The sequence below is a fragment of the Schistocerca nitens genome, chromosome 11 (genome assembly GCF_023898315.1).
Source record: "Schistocerca nitens isolate TAMUIC-IGC-003100 chromosome 11, iqSchNite1.1, whole genome shotgun sequence".
Classification (NCBI taxonomy): Eukaryota; Metazoa; Arthropoda; class Insecta; order Orthoptera; family Acrididae; genus Schistocerca; species Schistocerca nitens.
The window spans coordinates 62,679,581-62,696,624 of NC_064624.1; the positions used below are offsets into that span (position 1 = coordinate 62,679,581).

Here is a 17,044-nt window from a genome sequence, read left to right on the forward strand (position 1 = left end):
AACGGGCACAATATTTCGGCGATCATACATGTCGCCATCATCAGGTGAACTGACGGACTGAGCTCCTGTGAACGTGCCGGCACGGAGATCCGTACACTATGGCTGCTCAGGGGGAACTGGGTTCGGTCGCGGCGGCGGCGGCCGATTTAAATACCCTCCGCCCGCGGCGCGCTCACTCCGCCGTCCGCGCCCCGCGCCACGGTCGCGCGGTGGAACATATTGCGACGGCGTCTCAGATGACGTCGGTGTGATGGCTCTGTCCGCCGTGGTCGTCACAACTATACATTTGCTCGATTTACTCTTGATTAACCCAATCGCTGGTTCCCAAGCCTTGCTAAGATTATAGCCACAGTCACGATTTATGAGGTCGTCATTGGTGCGAATTTCGATGGCCTCTCTAACAACGCTGTCCCAGTATCTCGACGTCTGTACCAGAATCCTCGTGCGTTCATACTCCATAGCGTGATTTTCCGACAAACAATGTTCAGCGACCGCCGACTTGCTCGGATACATCAGTCGAGTGTGCCTCTGGTGTTCACGGCATCGATCCTCGACGGTACGCATCGTCTGGCCAATATACGACTTGCCACATTGACACGGAATCTGGTACACACCGGCCTTCCTCAAACCGAGGTCATCTTTGGCGCTCCCCACCAGTGCACGAGTTTTATTTGGAGGACAAAACACCGTTCCGACCCGGTGTTTCTTCAAAATGCGGGCGATCTTCCCCGAGAGTGCGCCTGTATATGGGGTAAACGCAGTGCCTACCTCCTCCCTCGTGATTTCATCCATATCCACAGGTTGTGCTGTAGTGGTTGGGCGGAGAGCATTTCTTTGTGAAATAAATTTATCATGAGTGCTTTTAAGAATTTACACTCTAAGCTCAAAGTGTTCTCCAAAAAAAAGAAAAATCCACTTCGAGAAAGTGATTTATTTGAATTTAGAATCATTGATTTCTCTTTTCTTTTCCTTTATCTTTGGGTGGAAACTGTTATGTCAAAAACTGGAGGATATTATATCTAATAAAAGTAATAATTTGGTGTAAAAGATTGTTGAACAGTATTTTAAAAATATTAAAAGACCTTTCAATAACAGTACCTACTAAAAAATTAGGATACCCAGTCAGCACTGAATGAGACTGGTCGTAATTGCATTTCCTGTGATCATTTGCCTTATAAAAATTCTATCGCTCTGGCAGAATGTCATGATAATTTTAAATCACTTACATGTACTGAATAAGTTATCTGTGACACCCATATATTTTCATCTTTCAGTTTATAGTCCCTGATTTTGTGGATGGTGAAATACTGTTTTTTGTATGGTGTAAATCAACATTTCACACCTCTTTTCTCCTTCCTCAGTGCTTGTGACAGCTGTAACGTTTCGTATCAAGAAGCATTACATCAAGGACTAGTCGATGACGATCTGGAGATAGATACAGAGATGTCAACAGATTTCAGTGTGTCTCATAACTATACCAAGTTACAGGCTTCACAAGAAGACAGCTTATGTGGCACGAGATTAAGTTGTAACATCAGGGAAAAGGAATTCCATAAGCTTAACTGTAGTTTCTGCCTACAGAGCTTCCCTTCAAAATACAGACTCATAATGCATATCTTCATGCACATTGATGGTGTGCAGGCACCTGCATATGTGTGTAAGTCATGTGGTGAGGTATTGCCCACTGATGACAGCTTGAAAGAACATTTGAGAATGAGTGAGGGTGACCAAGCATTATCAGCTGCCAACAGTGAGAAACTTGAATTCAGTGATGACCATGAAAACATCATCTCCTTAGAAAGTGTACAAGAAGAAATCGTGGAACAGACTGAGAAGCAATCTTCATCCAAGGAAACCAGGAAAACTTTAAGGAAATCCTTTAGTGACATATGCAATACACGTACTGTGGCACAAGTTGTAGAGAAACTCAGATGTGATGACTATGGAATTTTGTGTACAAGTGATCATGTTAATGTCCACACTGTGCTAAGTGCAAAGAGACATCACAAATGTGATGTTTGTGGTAAATTGTTTACTCATTCGCGCAATCTCAAGGTGCATGAATTAATACACACGGGAAAGAGACCCCACGAATGCGGTGTTTGTGGAAAAGCGTTTACTCAGTCTGGCCATCTCAAGAAACATATTTTAATACACACAGGAAGGAGACCCCACGAGTGCGATGTTTGCGGAAAATCTTTTATCGAGTCGGGTCATCTCAAGACCCACAAATTAATACACACAGGAAAGAGACCATACAAATGTACTGTTTGTGGCAAATCGTTTATTAGTTCGGGCAATCTCAAGGCACATGAATTAATACACACGGGAAAGAGACCCCACGTATGCCGTGTTTGTGGAAAATCGTTTACTCAGTCGAACAATCTCAAGACACATGAATTAATACATACAGGAAAGAGACCCCACGAATGTGGTGTTTGTGGAAAATCGTTTACTCAGTCGGGCAATCTCAAGACACATGAATTAATACATACAGGAAAGAGACCATACAAATGTACTGTTTGTGGCAAATCGTTTATTAGTTCGGGCAATCTCAAGGCACATGAATTAATACACATGGGAAAGAGACCCCACAAATGCCGTGTTTGTGGAAAATCGTTTACTCAGTCGAGCAGTCTCAAGACACATGAATTAATACATACAGGAAAGAGACCCCATAAATGCGGTGTTTGTGTAAAATCGTTTACTCGGTCGAGTAGTCTCAAGACACACTAATTAATACATACAGGAAAGAGACCCCAAAAATGCGGTGTTTGTGGAAAATCGTTTACTCAGTCGGGACATCTCAAGAGCCGATAGTTAATACACACAGGAAAGACACCCCACGAGTGCGATGTTTGTGGAAAATCTTTTACTGAGTCGAGACATCTCAAGAGGTAATGATTAATACACACTGGTAAGTGACGCTACTAATATAATGTTTGTGAAAATCGTCTATTCGTTCGGGCAATCTGGAAGAAGAATTAATACACACAGGAAAGAGACCCCACGAATGCGATTTTGGTGGAAAATCGTTTACTCAGTCGAGCCATCTCAAGAGGCATTTGTTGACACACGTTGGAAAAAGACCCTACAAATATAGAGTTTGTGGTAAATCGTTTCCTCAATGGGGCAGTCTCAAGAAACACGAATTAATGCACACTGAACAGGGACCACACAAAGTGAATGTTGGTGGCAAATTGTTTTCAGAACTGGGTCATCTGAAAATGCACGTAGGAATGAGCCCCTACAAATATGATACTTGCGGCAAATATTTTTCTTACTTTGGTAATCTCAAGGAAAACATTAGTACACACCGGTAAACGACCACACAAATGTAGTATTTTTGGCAAATTGTATAAAAACTAGAGTAACCTCAAGAAACAGCTATCATTACACACTGAAAAAAGGCTACCCAGATGTGATATTTGCTGGGAATCTTTTAATCTGGTCTATCATCTTTAGAAGCATGCAATAATACACATTACGTAGAGACCACTCAAAGTATTGTTGAGGTCTGTAGACTTAAACATGTTCAAAGGAGACCACAAGTGTGTTATGAATATTGTTCGCATGTGCTACAGAAAGATCAGAAAAAAAATGACAAATCCGTTTTCACAGCTTCATGTTCAAAGAAGTTGCATACTAAATACAATATATGAAGCACACAATTGCAATTTTTCGTTGTAAATGCTCCATGCTATAACGATCTGTCTACCAGAAATTAGTGCATTGAGAGATATCTGTTACTCGTTTGAGTAGAAGTCCTATGCAGTAATCAAGACTCCATATTCTTCAGGAGAATTTACCAGTATGTTGCTAATTATTGGAAAGAAACTGCCATTTCAATATTCATGAAGCTGTAGGCAGTACCCAGGTGACAGCAGAAATGTGTTTATTACACGTCCATCACTCAGGCTATTTTTCTCAACGATGGAGAAAGATACAAAAATATCATGATTATGCAAACATGTTACTGAGGTATGCCTCCTTAATAGTAATGCTATTTGTGTGATCAAAATTTGCACACATGTGAACTATAGGTGCTACTTCTACATTAGGAAATAACTGATAGTGGCAAGTATGCAGAGATCAGGCAAAAATTGTAATCATCTGTCTAATAGCACTTTCAGACTGCTATACAACAGTGCTTCTGTATGGTATGGACTCATTAGTTCTCTGTTAGTTTTCCACTAGTAAATTGAACTGTATGTCTACACACAACTCACCATTTACTGCAGGCTATCAGTTTGTTGCTGTGTAGTTGGTGTGCAATAGCATCCCAAATTCGTTTCATAATGATCTAATGAGGTGGGAAAGACAACATTGTGAGCTATCATGATGCTCAAACCATTGCAGTGTGATTCTGACCTTGTGATTGTGACCAGGGAATACATCAACCATTAAGTGACACAGAGGTTGCAATAATGTTCGTGTTCTCCGCATCTGTCATGGTGCTTCCAATTATGACCAGCTGTTTCTTGGCGTCTCATATGGATATCCCCCATAGCATGACATTGCCCCCATCTTTCTGCATCTGTTGTGTTGTGCATGTGTTGAACGACTGTTCATCTGGATGATGGCACATCTGGGCACAACCATTGACCTGGTCCACAAGAAATGTCACTTATCCCAACACGTGACGCATCTTTATTGGTATGCAGTCCAATCTCAATTATCCCATTTCTATTACTATAGTAACTGACAATGTTGTTAGATCAACATGGGAATACAAAGCTATTATATAACTTGGAGCCTCATGTTCAACAGTGTCTGATGAATAGCTTGAAACTCTTGTGCATGCTCAAGCATTTTCTCCTGTCTCCACAGATTGCCATCAGTCCCACTATACAGAGCAGGTAGGTTCTGATCTCCTTGTTCTAGGTAATGCATGGTAATCCTACAACCTTTTGTCAAATTGTGGATATACCATCTTTCAACGATGTTCCATACAGGCTAATGATAGAAGCATCTGAGCAGCCAACCAGATTCACTGTTTTTTAGATGCACTTACCCAGGCACCAGGCAAAACCATCTGCTCTTAGGCAAAGTTATTTATGCCAGTTTTTTACACATACTGTAACTAGAATGATCACCCATTCATTGCTGGTTATATAGTTTCGTTACTACTTGACATAACCAAAATGCCACTGGGTAGCACACACTCCTTCTAGGGAAGTGGGTATAATGATTTGGATCAACAGTGTATCCTGACACAAAAGGATCTTTTGGTAAACTGTGTACTAATTCAAATTTTCATGTTTCGTTAAATTTTATGCCAATACACTATTGTCAGTTTAAGTGCCATATTTCTCGTGAAAAATATTTGTATTAAAAATCCCTGTACATAATTCTCATTAAATGAAGATTAATTTTATGCATCAAATCTTTTAATTATTTGTCTATTTTTAAATATCATGTAACTACTGTACAAACATCAGTGGCAAAACTGTCATCATGTAGTGTCAGATTATAATTCCAATTGTTTGTATAAACACGAGGACAGTTGAAAGAGCTCAGTGTGATTATTAGAATTTGAATTTAATCCAAATGCATAATTTTTATTGTAATAAGTTAATTCATTAAACGTGCTTTCTTTCTAATTGCTTTGTTTTAATCTGATTTTTTTGGTTGTCTTTTATCTGCTTTAAACATGATTTCATAGTGTGTATTTTCTATAATTTCTCTGAGTAAATGTGAGGTTTTCAGAAATCTTTACTAATGCTTTGTCTTATATTTCATAATGTTTGTTTTTGGTCAGTGTTTTCGATTCCTCACCAGTTTCTTATTGGTCAAAGGTAGTTCATTTATTAAGTTTTGTCCTACTTTTAATAACTTTTTATTATGTGATAGGCATTTCTGAGGTTTCCGACACTTTCAGCTGTGTGGTTTTTTACTGTAATGAGAATGTATCTCTTATGATGGTTCTTGCAACGTAACAGTGTGCTGCTATCTAGGCTGCAATACTGCAGTGGCTTTTAAATATTTAGGGAATGCTGATCTATTTATAGTTTGTGGGCTCCCATCCTCATACACACTTCATTAGAAATTTTGGTTGTGACTTGGAAAAAAATTGCATGGATTTTAAATTGTGTCATTCTCCTTATAGTAGTGTTGTTACAGTGTTCTCTCCAGCTACTTAGTTGCATATTTCTACTTCAGTTCCGGTTGGTACTGTGCTTTTTGTGGTTGGTCTATTTTAATCAAAACAGAAAAATATTTTGTTCTCTCAGGAATGCTTGCTGAGACAAACATCATTACTATTATTATTCAGGCAAGAACAGAGCCTTGAATTCACAAACTTACAATACTATACTCACATGAAGCTTAAATTCTCGCTTGTAACTCTTCTGTTTTAATAGTCTCATCACTGAAAATACGCTTGTGATGATTCTAAAGATTCTGAACAGAAATTAAGTAACCCACAGTGATATATTAAAATAGTTCAAGTGACTGCAGCAATGGGAAATATTGACAACAGTACTTTGTCAAAATAAAGTGCCATTAATTGTTGTAATGTGGTATTTATATAATAAGACTGAAACAAATGTCATTATTAGTAACTGGTTATTATTGCCGTCATCATATGATGTTCCTGATCACTTTTACATGTTTTCTGCTGAAATATATGTGGAAAATTCCATAAAGGCTGTAATGAATGTCTTCACATTATCACCACTGCACTTCAAGCTAATATGGGTGGCATTTTATAACCAAAAAGTTCTTAGGAACATCATTTAGACACGATAATTGTTGCCTTGCACTCCTGTCCAAAATGGATCTTTTTGAAACCTGTATTGTTAGACATCTGTCGAAAGACTAATGTTAGTGTCAACTTGAGTCCAAACTAAATCATAAATAAAGAAAGTATGATTTTAAATATTGTTGTAAACAGAATTGGAGTACTTTTTGTTTGAAATTCCTTGAGTGAATGGAGTTTGTTGGAAGATGATACAGGTTTCATTTAAAGCTAGAAAAGCTGCTTTTCACTAAAATATAAAATTGTGAAAATACTTTGCAGATTCATGCTACTTATTTGGATTCTGTATTACGTATTGCTGCTATAAAATTTTTTTATCGTCTGTTTAATGTGGCTACGTTTACTAAGGGTGAGTTAACTAGTGTGCCACATTGGACTGCAGGTGTAACTCACTCATACATTTATACCCATAAATTTGTACAAGTTGGAGCTAGGCAGTTGCACATCGACATGGTTCCATACCTTTGGTTACAGTGCATGGCACATTAGATAGATCTATGCAATTCATACATTGTCTCATAAAGAACAGATTGAGATACACCAGTATCCCCCTGTGGATGTTCCATTAGCTAAGTCTATTTGATTATACTCAGATTAGTTGATTTTCAACAAATATTGCCGTAAAGCATGCTATGGGACATTTTTAAGCATTTGCATTACTACAAATAATTATGATCTCTCCAGAGTTAAGGCCTCATCTAATAATGTGGTACACGAAAGGAGCCTCCCTGAAGATTGCAATATTTGATGATACAGAGATATGAATTGCAATCAGGTGTACCCTGGGAAATGTCAGAATAACCTGGCAGCCGATCCTTTCACACCAGAAGTATTAGAGACATCAAATCAACAGTCGTTTTTGGGCCACTGTTGACTATAATATCCATGAATATTGAAGGAATACCTTCCTGCAAGCAACAACTCTTGCAAGACATGTGCCACACTAAGTACTGTGATATCTTGTGTTGAAGAAATACGTAGATACCCAGCAGAGATGTCCTTCTGTTACTGGAATGAAACTGGTTGCTGAAACACATGATGTACAGTATGGAAGCGCCATACTTATAAGACCTGACCTTGAAGTCTGTAGTATTCGTCGGTCAGATAACAATAATGAAATTATTACTGTTAAGTAACTGTAGAGTCACATCACCATATAAACCTCCAGCAACAGATTTTTCCTTCACCCAACCTGAAAATTTTATTACAGTGTAAGATTCTATTGTGATACCTGGTTTCAACAGTCACAGCCCTGCTTGCGGGTACACTCAAGTGGATCAAAATGGTGAGGCTGTCCTCATGTGGGCTGCAACTTTCCATCTCTCACTCCTTCATGACAGCAAACTACCTCATTCCTTCTACAGTGGACGCTGGCTGTAATCTGTATCTGCTTTTCGTTAGTGAAAGTATTTTTAATACCTGCACTAAATCCGTCTGTAAGCCCATACCGAATACACAACGTCGACCTATTATGTGTCAAGTTCTCCCACAAGTAAGACCTCAAGAAATCCCTTTCAGACGAAGGTACAACTTCAAAACGGCTGATTGGCAGAAATTTTCAAAATTATTAGATGAGAAAATTTAACTATAGGTCCTGTGATAGATCAATATGAGCATTTTGTTAACATAGTTAATGCCTCCTCCTGATCATCAATTCTAAGCGGATGCAGAATGAACTATATCAAGGGTATAACACATGAAACGACCACTCTTCTTAAAGAGTACTACAGGGAGTTGGAAGAAGATCCTTTCAGTGAAGCCATATCAAGCCTTGCACAGAATGTCCTCTCTTTAATATCTGAGGCTAAGAGAGAAGAATGGATACAATTAATGGCCGACTGTGACGTGAGTAAAAGTAGCCAAAAGGCCATATATTTTTGACACTTCTGTTCTTTTGACATGACAAATAAACAATGTAATAATAGTAACTTCAAGAAAAAAACTATCGTTTGGTTTTAATGTCCACTGAAAAAAAGATGATTCATATGTTAGTGGAGGAGATACGACAAGATGGCTTTTGGTACAGTGATATTAGCAACGAAATGAACCCAATATGGCATCCTTTTTGTGGTTAACTAGATGGAATGCCACAATCATAGCATTAACTCTCATCATTTTGCAGGTACGAAGATGCACAACCTACTTAATAGAAACACAACTTGATATTCCTTCTGACAAGAACAGAGAAAGTAAGGATATGGTGGAAAATATTAGTACTCTGTGTATGAAAATTAGCAAACACTAAAAGGATGATGGATAGTAGCAGCTACAAGAGTTGTGCCTAAACAAAAAGAAAAACAAGTGAAATCCTAGCATGAAATAGTATCAGCATCAATTGTGGGAATATAGGAGCTGCTGCAGTGCAGAACACCAGGTGGATTGTGGGCAAGATAGAGTTGATGGTTGCGTGGTTGTGTGAGGGCCAATTAACAGTCATAAATGTAGTCAGAGAAGTCTGCAGTTATTGCAGTGCTAGTTTCTAATTGGGCCCTCCAGGAAAGATGAAGTTACCAATCTCTATAGAAACAGAGATGGGTCAGCTGCTCTGTAGCAGAGATAAAACACAATTGAGGCTCTTGTAGAGGGAACAAACCATGCTTGATTTAGCACAAGTAAATAAAAAAAGACTCACAAACATATCTGACTAAATCAACTCCCCTGTACCAGCATCTGCACCTAGCTATGATTGAGCACAGAAAGTGGAACCATAACGACAAAGAAAAGACAAAAATTATTAATATCTAGGGATCCTTGTTAGGACTGGCAGACAGAGTTGTACATTCTTAACCTTTCACCATTTCGGATAGGCCATGGATGTAGGAGAAAGGACATTGTTAGGGGCGAAAAATTACATTGCAACATTGTTTTTTCAGATCTGAGTTTGGTTAATATTATAGTAACAAAATAAAAAAAATATGTGTCCATAATAAAAGGTTTGCCGGCCATTAGATGACCCAGGGTAGTGGTTGTGGTATTCAAGATCTGGCAGAACTGTTGAAGTGACATACTCAGGAAAAGAAAATTTTGGAAACACTTGGACAGTCGTAATGAAAGGGGTCTTCAGAAATAGTGTAGTAGTAGTAGTAGTAGTAGTAGTAGTAGTAGTAGTAGTAGTAGTACTGGTGGTGGTGGTGGTGGTGGTGGTGGTGGTGGTGGTGGTGGTGGTGGTGTTGGTAGTAACAACAACATAAATAAGAAGGCTGTGTTGATACTGAGGATAAATGTAGTAAGCAATAATAATTTTGACTGTGGGAATCAAAATTAATTAGAAGTACAAAGTGACAATACAAAAAAAATGGCTCTGAGCGCTATGGGACTTAACATCTGTGGTCATCAGTCACCTAGAACTTAGAACTACTTAAACCTAACCAACCTAAGGACATCACACACATCCATGCCCAAGGCAGGATTCGAACCGGCGACCGTAGCAGTCGCGCGGTTCCGGACTGAGCGCCTAGAACCGCTAGACCACCGCAGCCGGCAAAGTGCCATTACATTTACTATGAATAGAGTGATACTGTGCAAAACTTACAATATGTTCAAAAATGATAGAAATTTGAAAATTTATTATCCAGTCCACAACAGAATTAAAAGAAAGAAGAAAATACAGTAAAAGGGGACAAATTCAAAAACAAGTGTGTACCTTGTTTTAGAAACTAGTATTCCATATTTTGAGAGGCAGTAGTATATATCATAACATGGAAAACTGTATAGGAGACATAGGCTCTAAAACACTTACTGTACCTTAAGGGGGGATATAATGGAAAATGCAAACATTTATTTAAAAAATCGTTACAGCCATATTTGTTAATGTACAAATCTAAAATTCTACATGTGTAAACCAAAAGAGCTGTGTTTTAACGGAAAAATATAATATGCAGGAATAATATTTTGCGAGAAATTTGAATTTTTCATTTTTTATTGTCTTTTTTTATGAAAAACCGCAACTTAAATTATAATCATGCAATTAATCTGAAAACTCTATTTCAGTGTTCTGAGAAGGTTGTAAGACCGCTGAACTACAGTTATTAATTTGTGGTACAAATTGTATTATTAACAGAGTTTCTGATTTTACATATCCAAAATAAACTTTTTTCTACATATCTAAAAATATCTACATATCTAAAAATTTGAATTTAATAGCAAGCAGTTCCTGAAAATTTCATAGCATTAGCGCATATACTTTCTGAGAAAATGCTTCTAATAACGTGAGAAATGTAAAACAGAGACATGAGGTTCAAAAATTTTCTTATCATACTTCTAGATGTAATAAGCTTACCTCAGTTTTAAAACCGTCCATACTGATACATCCTCCAGATTTTTTATCTTTTCGAATCTCCCTGCCCCTTTTTTACAGGTCAGACACTGATCTGTTAGCTTTCTTGACCCAGCCCTCATCGATGGTGTAAAATGATTCTGTTTTAAACACACCAGAATCTACACCAGCTCTATCCATCACTTCAGTTCTGCCATTATTTCCGTTGTTGTAACATAAAAGTGCATCATAGACACCTATTTTGAGTACTTCAAGTCCACAGAATGCTCTTTTTGAGCATTTAATCCAAATTAAATTCTGGAGACTTTCATTTGCATATTGTGTCCTTGCTTGAAGACACTTCCTCAATATATCAGGGTTTGCAAGAAACATGAACATGAAAACTTTACAGCCTGGCAGAGAAACTCTAAATCAATAAGTCTGAATCCAGCGGAATCCATATCAACATCATTAACCAGTACAATTATCCAGAAGCTGAGAACTGAAGCTAAGAGCTTATGTTCTTCAATTCGAGTAGCTTCCTCTTTTTTGTTTGTAAACCGATTTCCATGAAACCTCCATTTCCTATACACTGTTTTTCCACCACCCACTATGCATAAATATTTATTTCCACGTAAAGGTTTGCGAATTCAACCCACACCTACTAATATGTGTTAGTATGGTCAAAACGTAAATAAACCACATGCAAGAAAGTTTTCAGGCAGAGGTATAGATGTCAGCCGAAGATATCGAAAGAATATAGCCTTCACACTGATAAAAATTCCGCTGAAGCAAGCAGTTTCCCAAATGTTGGAAAAGGTGGGAGAGGGGGCCAGTGCAGAGTTAATCGGTTTAACAATTTAAATGCCTTTCTGAAGTTGCTATCACGGTAAAATTCACACAAAACATAGATTAAACTCTGTAGATCAAGAAAATAATGTTTTTTTAAAAAATCGATTTTTTTTACCAAAACCCACTACATCCCACCGCAAGAGATAAGAGTACTGGTTGATTTTCGTACTGTGAAACATCTCTTCTCCTGCAAGCCGTTTTTTTTTCCAAAATCTAGCAAACAAATTGAACAGTCTATAGAAGGTAGTAAACAAATGAGTAGATTGCAGCAAATAAGACGAATGTATTCTGTTATTGTGGGACAGTAGAGCTTCCAATGCATCTGCAAATGTATACAGTCAGCATTTGTGAGCCATCACTGAAGGAGGTGTCCATTATTATGTCCATTCACAGTAACGCAAGCTTCTATCTATGTCTTAGGGAATCTTGGGTAACCACACCCTGTGGAGAAACTCTCGTGTGTGACAGATGTGTTGGCGGATGTTGATAATGTATTTCTGTAGTGTCTGAACATTGTTAATGGCGCGTCCATGCACCAAATGTTCCAAGTGTCCCCACAAACAAAAATTCAAGGGATGGCAGTTGGGGGATTAAGCTGGCCAAAGTACTGGGTCACCTCATAAAATCCATTGTCCAAGTGGTGTTCTCATACATTCAGCAGAAATTGGGCTGATGCTCCATCTTCATTCGTTGGTGGAATGCTATATTGTCTAGCAGTGCAGACAAGTCAGTTGTTTGGAATTAATGATACCTCATACCAATCAACATGTTTGCTAGCATAAAGGTTGCAGTAGAAGAGCTGATGTGTTTCACAGTGAAGAAGATGAACAAGTTCTCATAGTTCTTACAGTATGCATTTTGAAGTCCATATTGACTGTACATTTTTGTCTTGCTTTGATTCATACTACCACATCTAACAAAGTGGAGTACTTTTTAACACCCAGTATACAGCAGCATAAAATTATCTCACAAAAACGAAAAACAGAGATATGCTGTGTCAAAATCAATTGTGTGAGGCACACATGCTGCGCTGTGGAGCGACCAGTATGGCTGAAAATAAACGCACTTCATATGCTGAGATCAGAGTGCAGGCAGTTTTATATGATAATATTCACCACCACTTGCATGGACAATATGAGGATTTTGGCTGTGTGCTTTTTTACCATTTGTGTGCATTTTACCAACTGCGTGTATTTCATCAACTAGATTTTTATCATGAAATTTATACATGCAGAATGCCTTTTATGCTTTGACTTCGTGTAATGTAGCATGGCAATTTTATAGCAAGTTACAGAAGATCAGATGGTGGCTGCATAAGACTGCCATATTGGAGCAAAAGAGTGTCTACACTGTGATGGTGGCATATGAAGTGTGCTCATTTTAAAACCTATTACAATAAAACCTAATATTCCTATGAAACTAGGTTGAGAAAAAGATAGCAGAGCCTTTATGTAAAAGACAACTATAGCCCTAACTGTTAACAAGGATGAAAAACTTACAAATGCTTGTATTAAATATTATGAACATTCTATCTCCCATAGTCACAACTACATGTTTTTCTCTAATTCTTGCTTGCCTTGTCCCATTTTACGATGGGGGTTGACATTTTTTTTTTTTGGGTTGTGGTAATGTTAGTGACAGTGGGTGACTGTGTGCCATTCCTGATGCTACTATTCCCCCACTGTTGAGTCTTTATATCCTCTCTGTCTGTATGTGGAGTAAATTTCAAATGAAAAGCTGAGAACATTTTGTTTTAAATTTTTGTGTAGTGAGTATCTGAGGTACGACAATACTAACCAGCCTGTATTTACATAATTGATTCTGGGAAATCGCCTAAAAATCATACCCTGGTTCATCAGCCCTCCATGAGGCTAATTCAAACTAGTGTTGGCTCGCCTCCCCAAATCCTGTATGTGGTACATAAACATGTGTGGCTATCTGGACAGGCTGCAGCATCAGATTTATATAAATAACAGATAATTTAACCCAATAAAGATGTGAAGCAAATGGCAGCAACAAGAGCAGCAGACATAGAAGAAATTGCAATAACTCATTTCCACACATTATAAAAGAAATACTGTGTTGTTTCTCTGTTTCCAAAAATTACCTTAAAGATTTATAATGGCGGTAGCTTTACTTGTTTTTCAAGAGCAAAGACCAACACGATTTTAATTGTGAACTTCTGTGAAAGAAAAATGAATCACGTGAGAATGGATGGTCAGGAGGCCTGCAGTACGTTACTCTAGGCGGTGTTGCAGTGACGTGGTGCGTTGATACCAGATTGTTGTCTTAACATTTCGTGATGAAAAAGCATAGCTGAAAATTCCTTTTATTCCATAACAAACTACAACACTCGTGACGCTCCTGGAAGGAGGGCAACATCCCCAAGTCACAGGACAGACTCAGACAGTGACAGCATGCTTGCCTCAGCGATGGCCTGTTATATCGGGCAGTATGTAGAGTCAGGTGAAGCGATGTGGTCAGCACAGCAGCACAGATGCCGATTTAGACAGCGAGTGGCAGCCAGCAACAAAGGTCAGACAGACTTGGCAAAGTTACACAGCTTGGACCGAGGTACGCCAGAATGTGCAGAATGAGACTGTAGACTCAGTGTGGATGGCAGTGATTCACAGCGATGATGAGTGCCAACACAGACAATGGAAAACAACTACTGTGTTTGCCCACATGAGAAGATAATCGACAACAGTGTTTACGTGCTCAGTCGAGTGCACCTTGGCTCTGGAACACAGAACACCAGGTTAGGTGTCAAGTAGTGGTCAGGGGTTTGCTAGTGGGTGCGAAGTCAGCAGCATTGAGATGCAGTGCAGGTAGCAGGCCCACACTTGGCGGAGGCAGAGTCTGACAGTGGCAGCTTTCTACACATTTAGTGGACTGACGTGGACCTCCCCTCTTAACTAGTGTCTGGTGAGGACTCATAATACCTGTCGAAATATGGCGGTATGTGTATAAGCTGATGTGCTGTGGTTTGGAAATGGTAGCGCTCCTGATCTGTAATTAATAACAGGGTCCAGACTGACCACAGAGCAATCATGACATCACTGCTCCATCTTGCCTGTCATATCAGCAACTTCACACCATTGACAGTGCTTTAATGGTGTAGTAATTTCTTTCAGAAGGCTAGGGCAATGTCATCACCCCCCTGATTACGGCTTCTTATCCAAGAAAACTCATTCACTGTGGTTGCTGAGACTCCCTGCATCACCCCTGCTGTGACATTGCCTATTGAGCTGGTCACAGGCTCTGTGCGTGCCTCCAGGCAAGGCATTGGTGCAACTGCATTGTGCAATCAGGTAGCCATAAGGCTAATAATTAAAACAGAAGAAAATATCGGATTTCTCACAGGACAAAAATAACTTACTTTGATACCTGATTCCACTTGCAGACCTGTCTGCCATATGATTACCACTAACTTTACAACGATTTGCAACCGCATGTGACATAAATGAGACAACATTCTGAGATACTTTTTGCGTGAAGTCACACTGAACAGGAGGCTCAAAGGCGATGCGCACTATCTTCAATATTCGTTACCTGTATAGAAATCACAGTAGAAACGTACCAAAACGACAAATGTTTCGATGTGGGGAAGTGCTAAGGAGTGTTACAGAATAGATCGAATGGAATTTCAGGTAAAATAATGCCCCCAAGCTCAAGTGGGCAGTGCAAGAGTCGACGTGAATTTCTCTGACCACAGACGCTGGGAGGGTAACATTGTTGTGGTATTTACAAAGAAACACTCAGTGGTAGCTGTTGTGTAATAGCACGAGAGCATGCGAACACCCTAACTTTTGACACCTTTGGGAGTTTTTGGTGATTTTTCTTTGAATTTTGGTAAAAGTAATGTAGAAGTGATAATCTGAAACATACGGCGCTAAATCTACCACGCTGCACTACATTGCTACTCCTATAGAGTGTGTGGAACTTGGTTTCACGGTCGAGAGCACACCTTCAGTTGTGCGCGATTTAAGGAGCTTTTGCTCATGCACAACTGGCGTGACGCAATTGACTTATGGGCCAGATACGTACGAATTTGATAAACAACGTGCACGGTTCATGGTGTGCACAGCTAGCCCTTTCCATTCAACTAAAAGTTGTTTTCAGTAGCCCCAAGTGGTAGCAGACCGCAGCAGACTCTTTTAGCCATTCGCTACTCATAAATCCCATTACACCGTTGCACACTCCTCAGATACGCCAATTCACTCACTATATAGTAAAATTGGATCGGATATCAATAGATGTTATTCTTACGCTGACAGAAAAATATATTTTGTAGTATTATGAGTAAGATATAATATATTAAGTAATGGATTTTATCATACAGTATTCCGTTTGAAGCACTGAGAACCATGAAGTATATCATTGTCAATTGTGACACTGTAGCATGATTTCATGCTTCAGATAGCTGTTGATTTTATGGTGGGTCAGGTTTATCTGTGCTGTAGGCCCACATTGTAAATATGAACAATCACGAAAAGCTCTCTCACTGGTTTCTTTGATATTTAGTTAAATGTGGGATCAATGATAGTGTGCTTTTGGTCTGTATGGTACTCAGCGCCTCATTTCTATTGTTGTCGATTGATAGTGTTGGTAGACAATACTACATGAATATAATCATTTCCATAAACGGTAGTTTGTGTTAGGAGTTGGTTGTTTAGTGTGCTAGAATCTGCTTTTGTGTGTAGTGTCAACATGACCTCTGTCGAATATGTTTTAAGTTCTAACAGAAAAGAAAATTAGTAGAAAAAGTTGGCTGCAAAGTAATTAGGGCTTGCCAGATCACCTCCATTGCCTGAGAAAGTGATGAAATCAAATAAGCGTGACTATATGCGAAAAAAGGAGTGTGTAATAAATGTAAGTTGTGTGGGTGTAATGTAAAAATGTCAGATTTTCTGCCTGCCAGTTAATTCGTTAGCTAATGCATGTGAAAGGAATCTTGTACATTTCTCCGAAAAAATTAAAAAGCATGCAGACTGCCATTTGCTCAAAAATGCGAAACGGAGAGTAACCCAAACTTGCACATTATTTCGTTGTTGCCCTTAACTGTATTTAATTATGTACAAAACAACAAAATCAACCAAAAACAATTCTTTTTTCAGGCAAGTTTTGCATATTATTGTTATTATTATTATTGTTATTATTACTAATGTTCTTATTAT

The 17,044-nt window shown here is 38.7% G+C and overlaps 1 protein-coding gene across 1 annotated transcript; it reads left to right on the top strand.

The window, feature by feature from the left end:
- The first annotated feature begins 1,608 nt into the window (after nt 1-1,608).
- On the top strand, nt 1,609-2,736 carry LOC126212629 (zinc finger protein 239-like). Its single transcript, XM_049940057.1, has one exon. It carries the CDS (start codon nt 1,609-1,611, stop codon nt 2,734-2,736), a length of 1,128 nt encoding a protein of 375 aa, XP_049796014.1.
- Nucleotides 2,737-17,044: the final 14,308 nt, after the last annotated feature.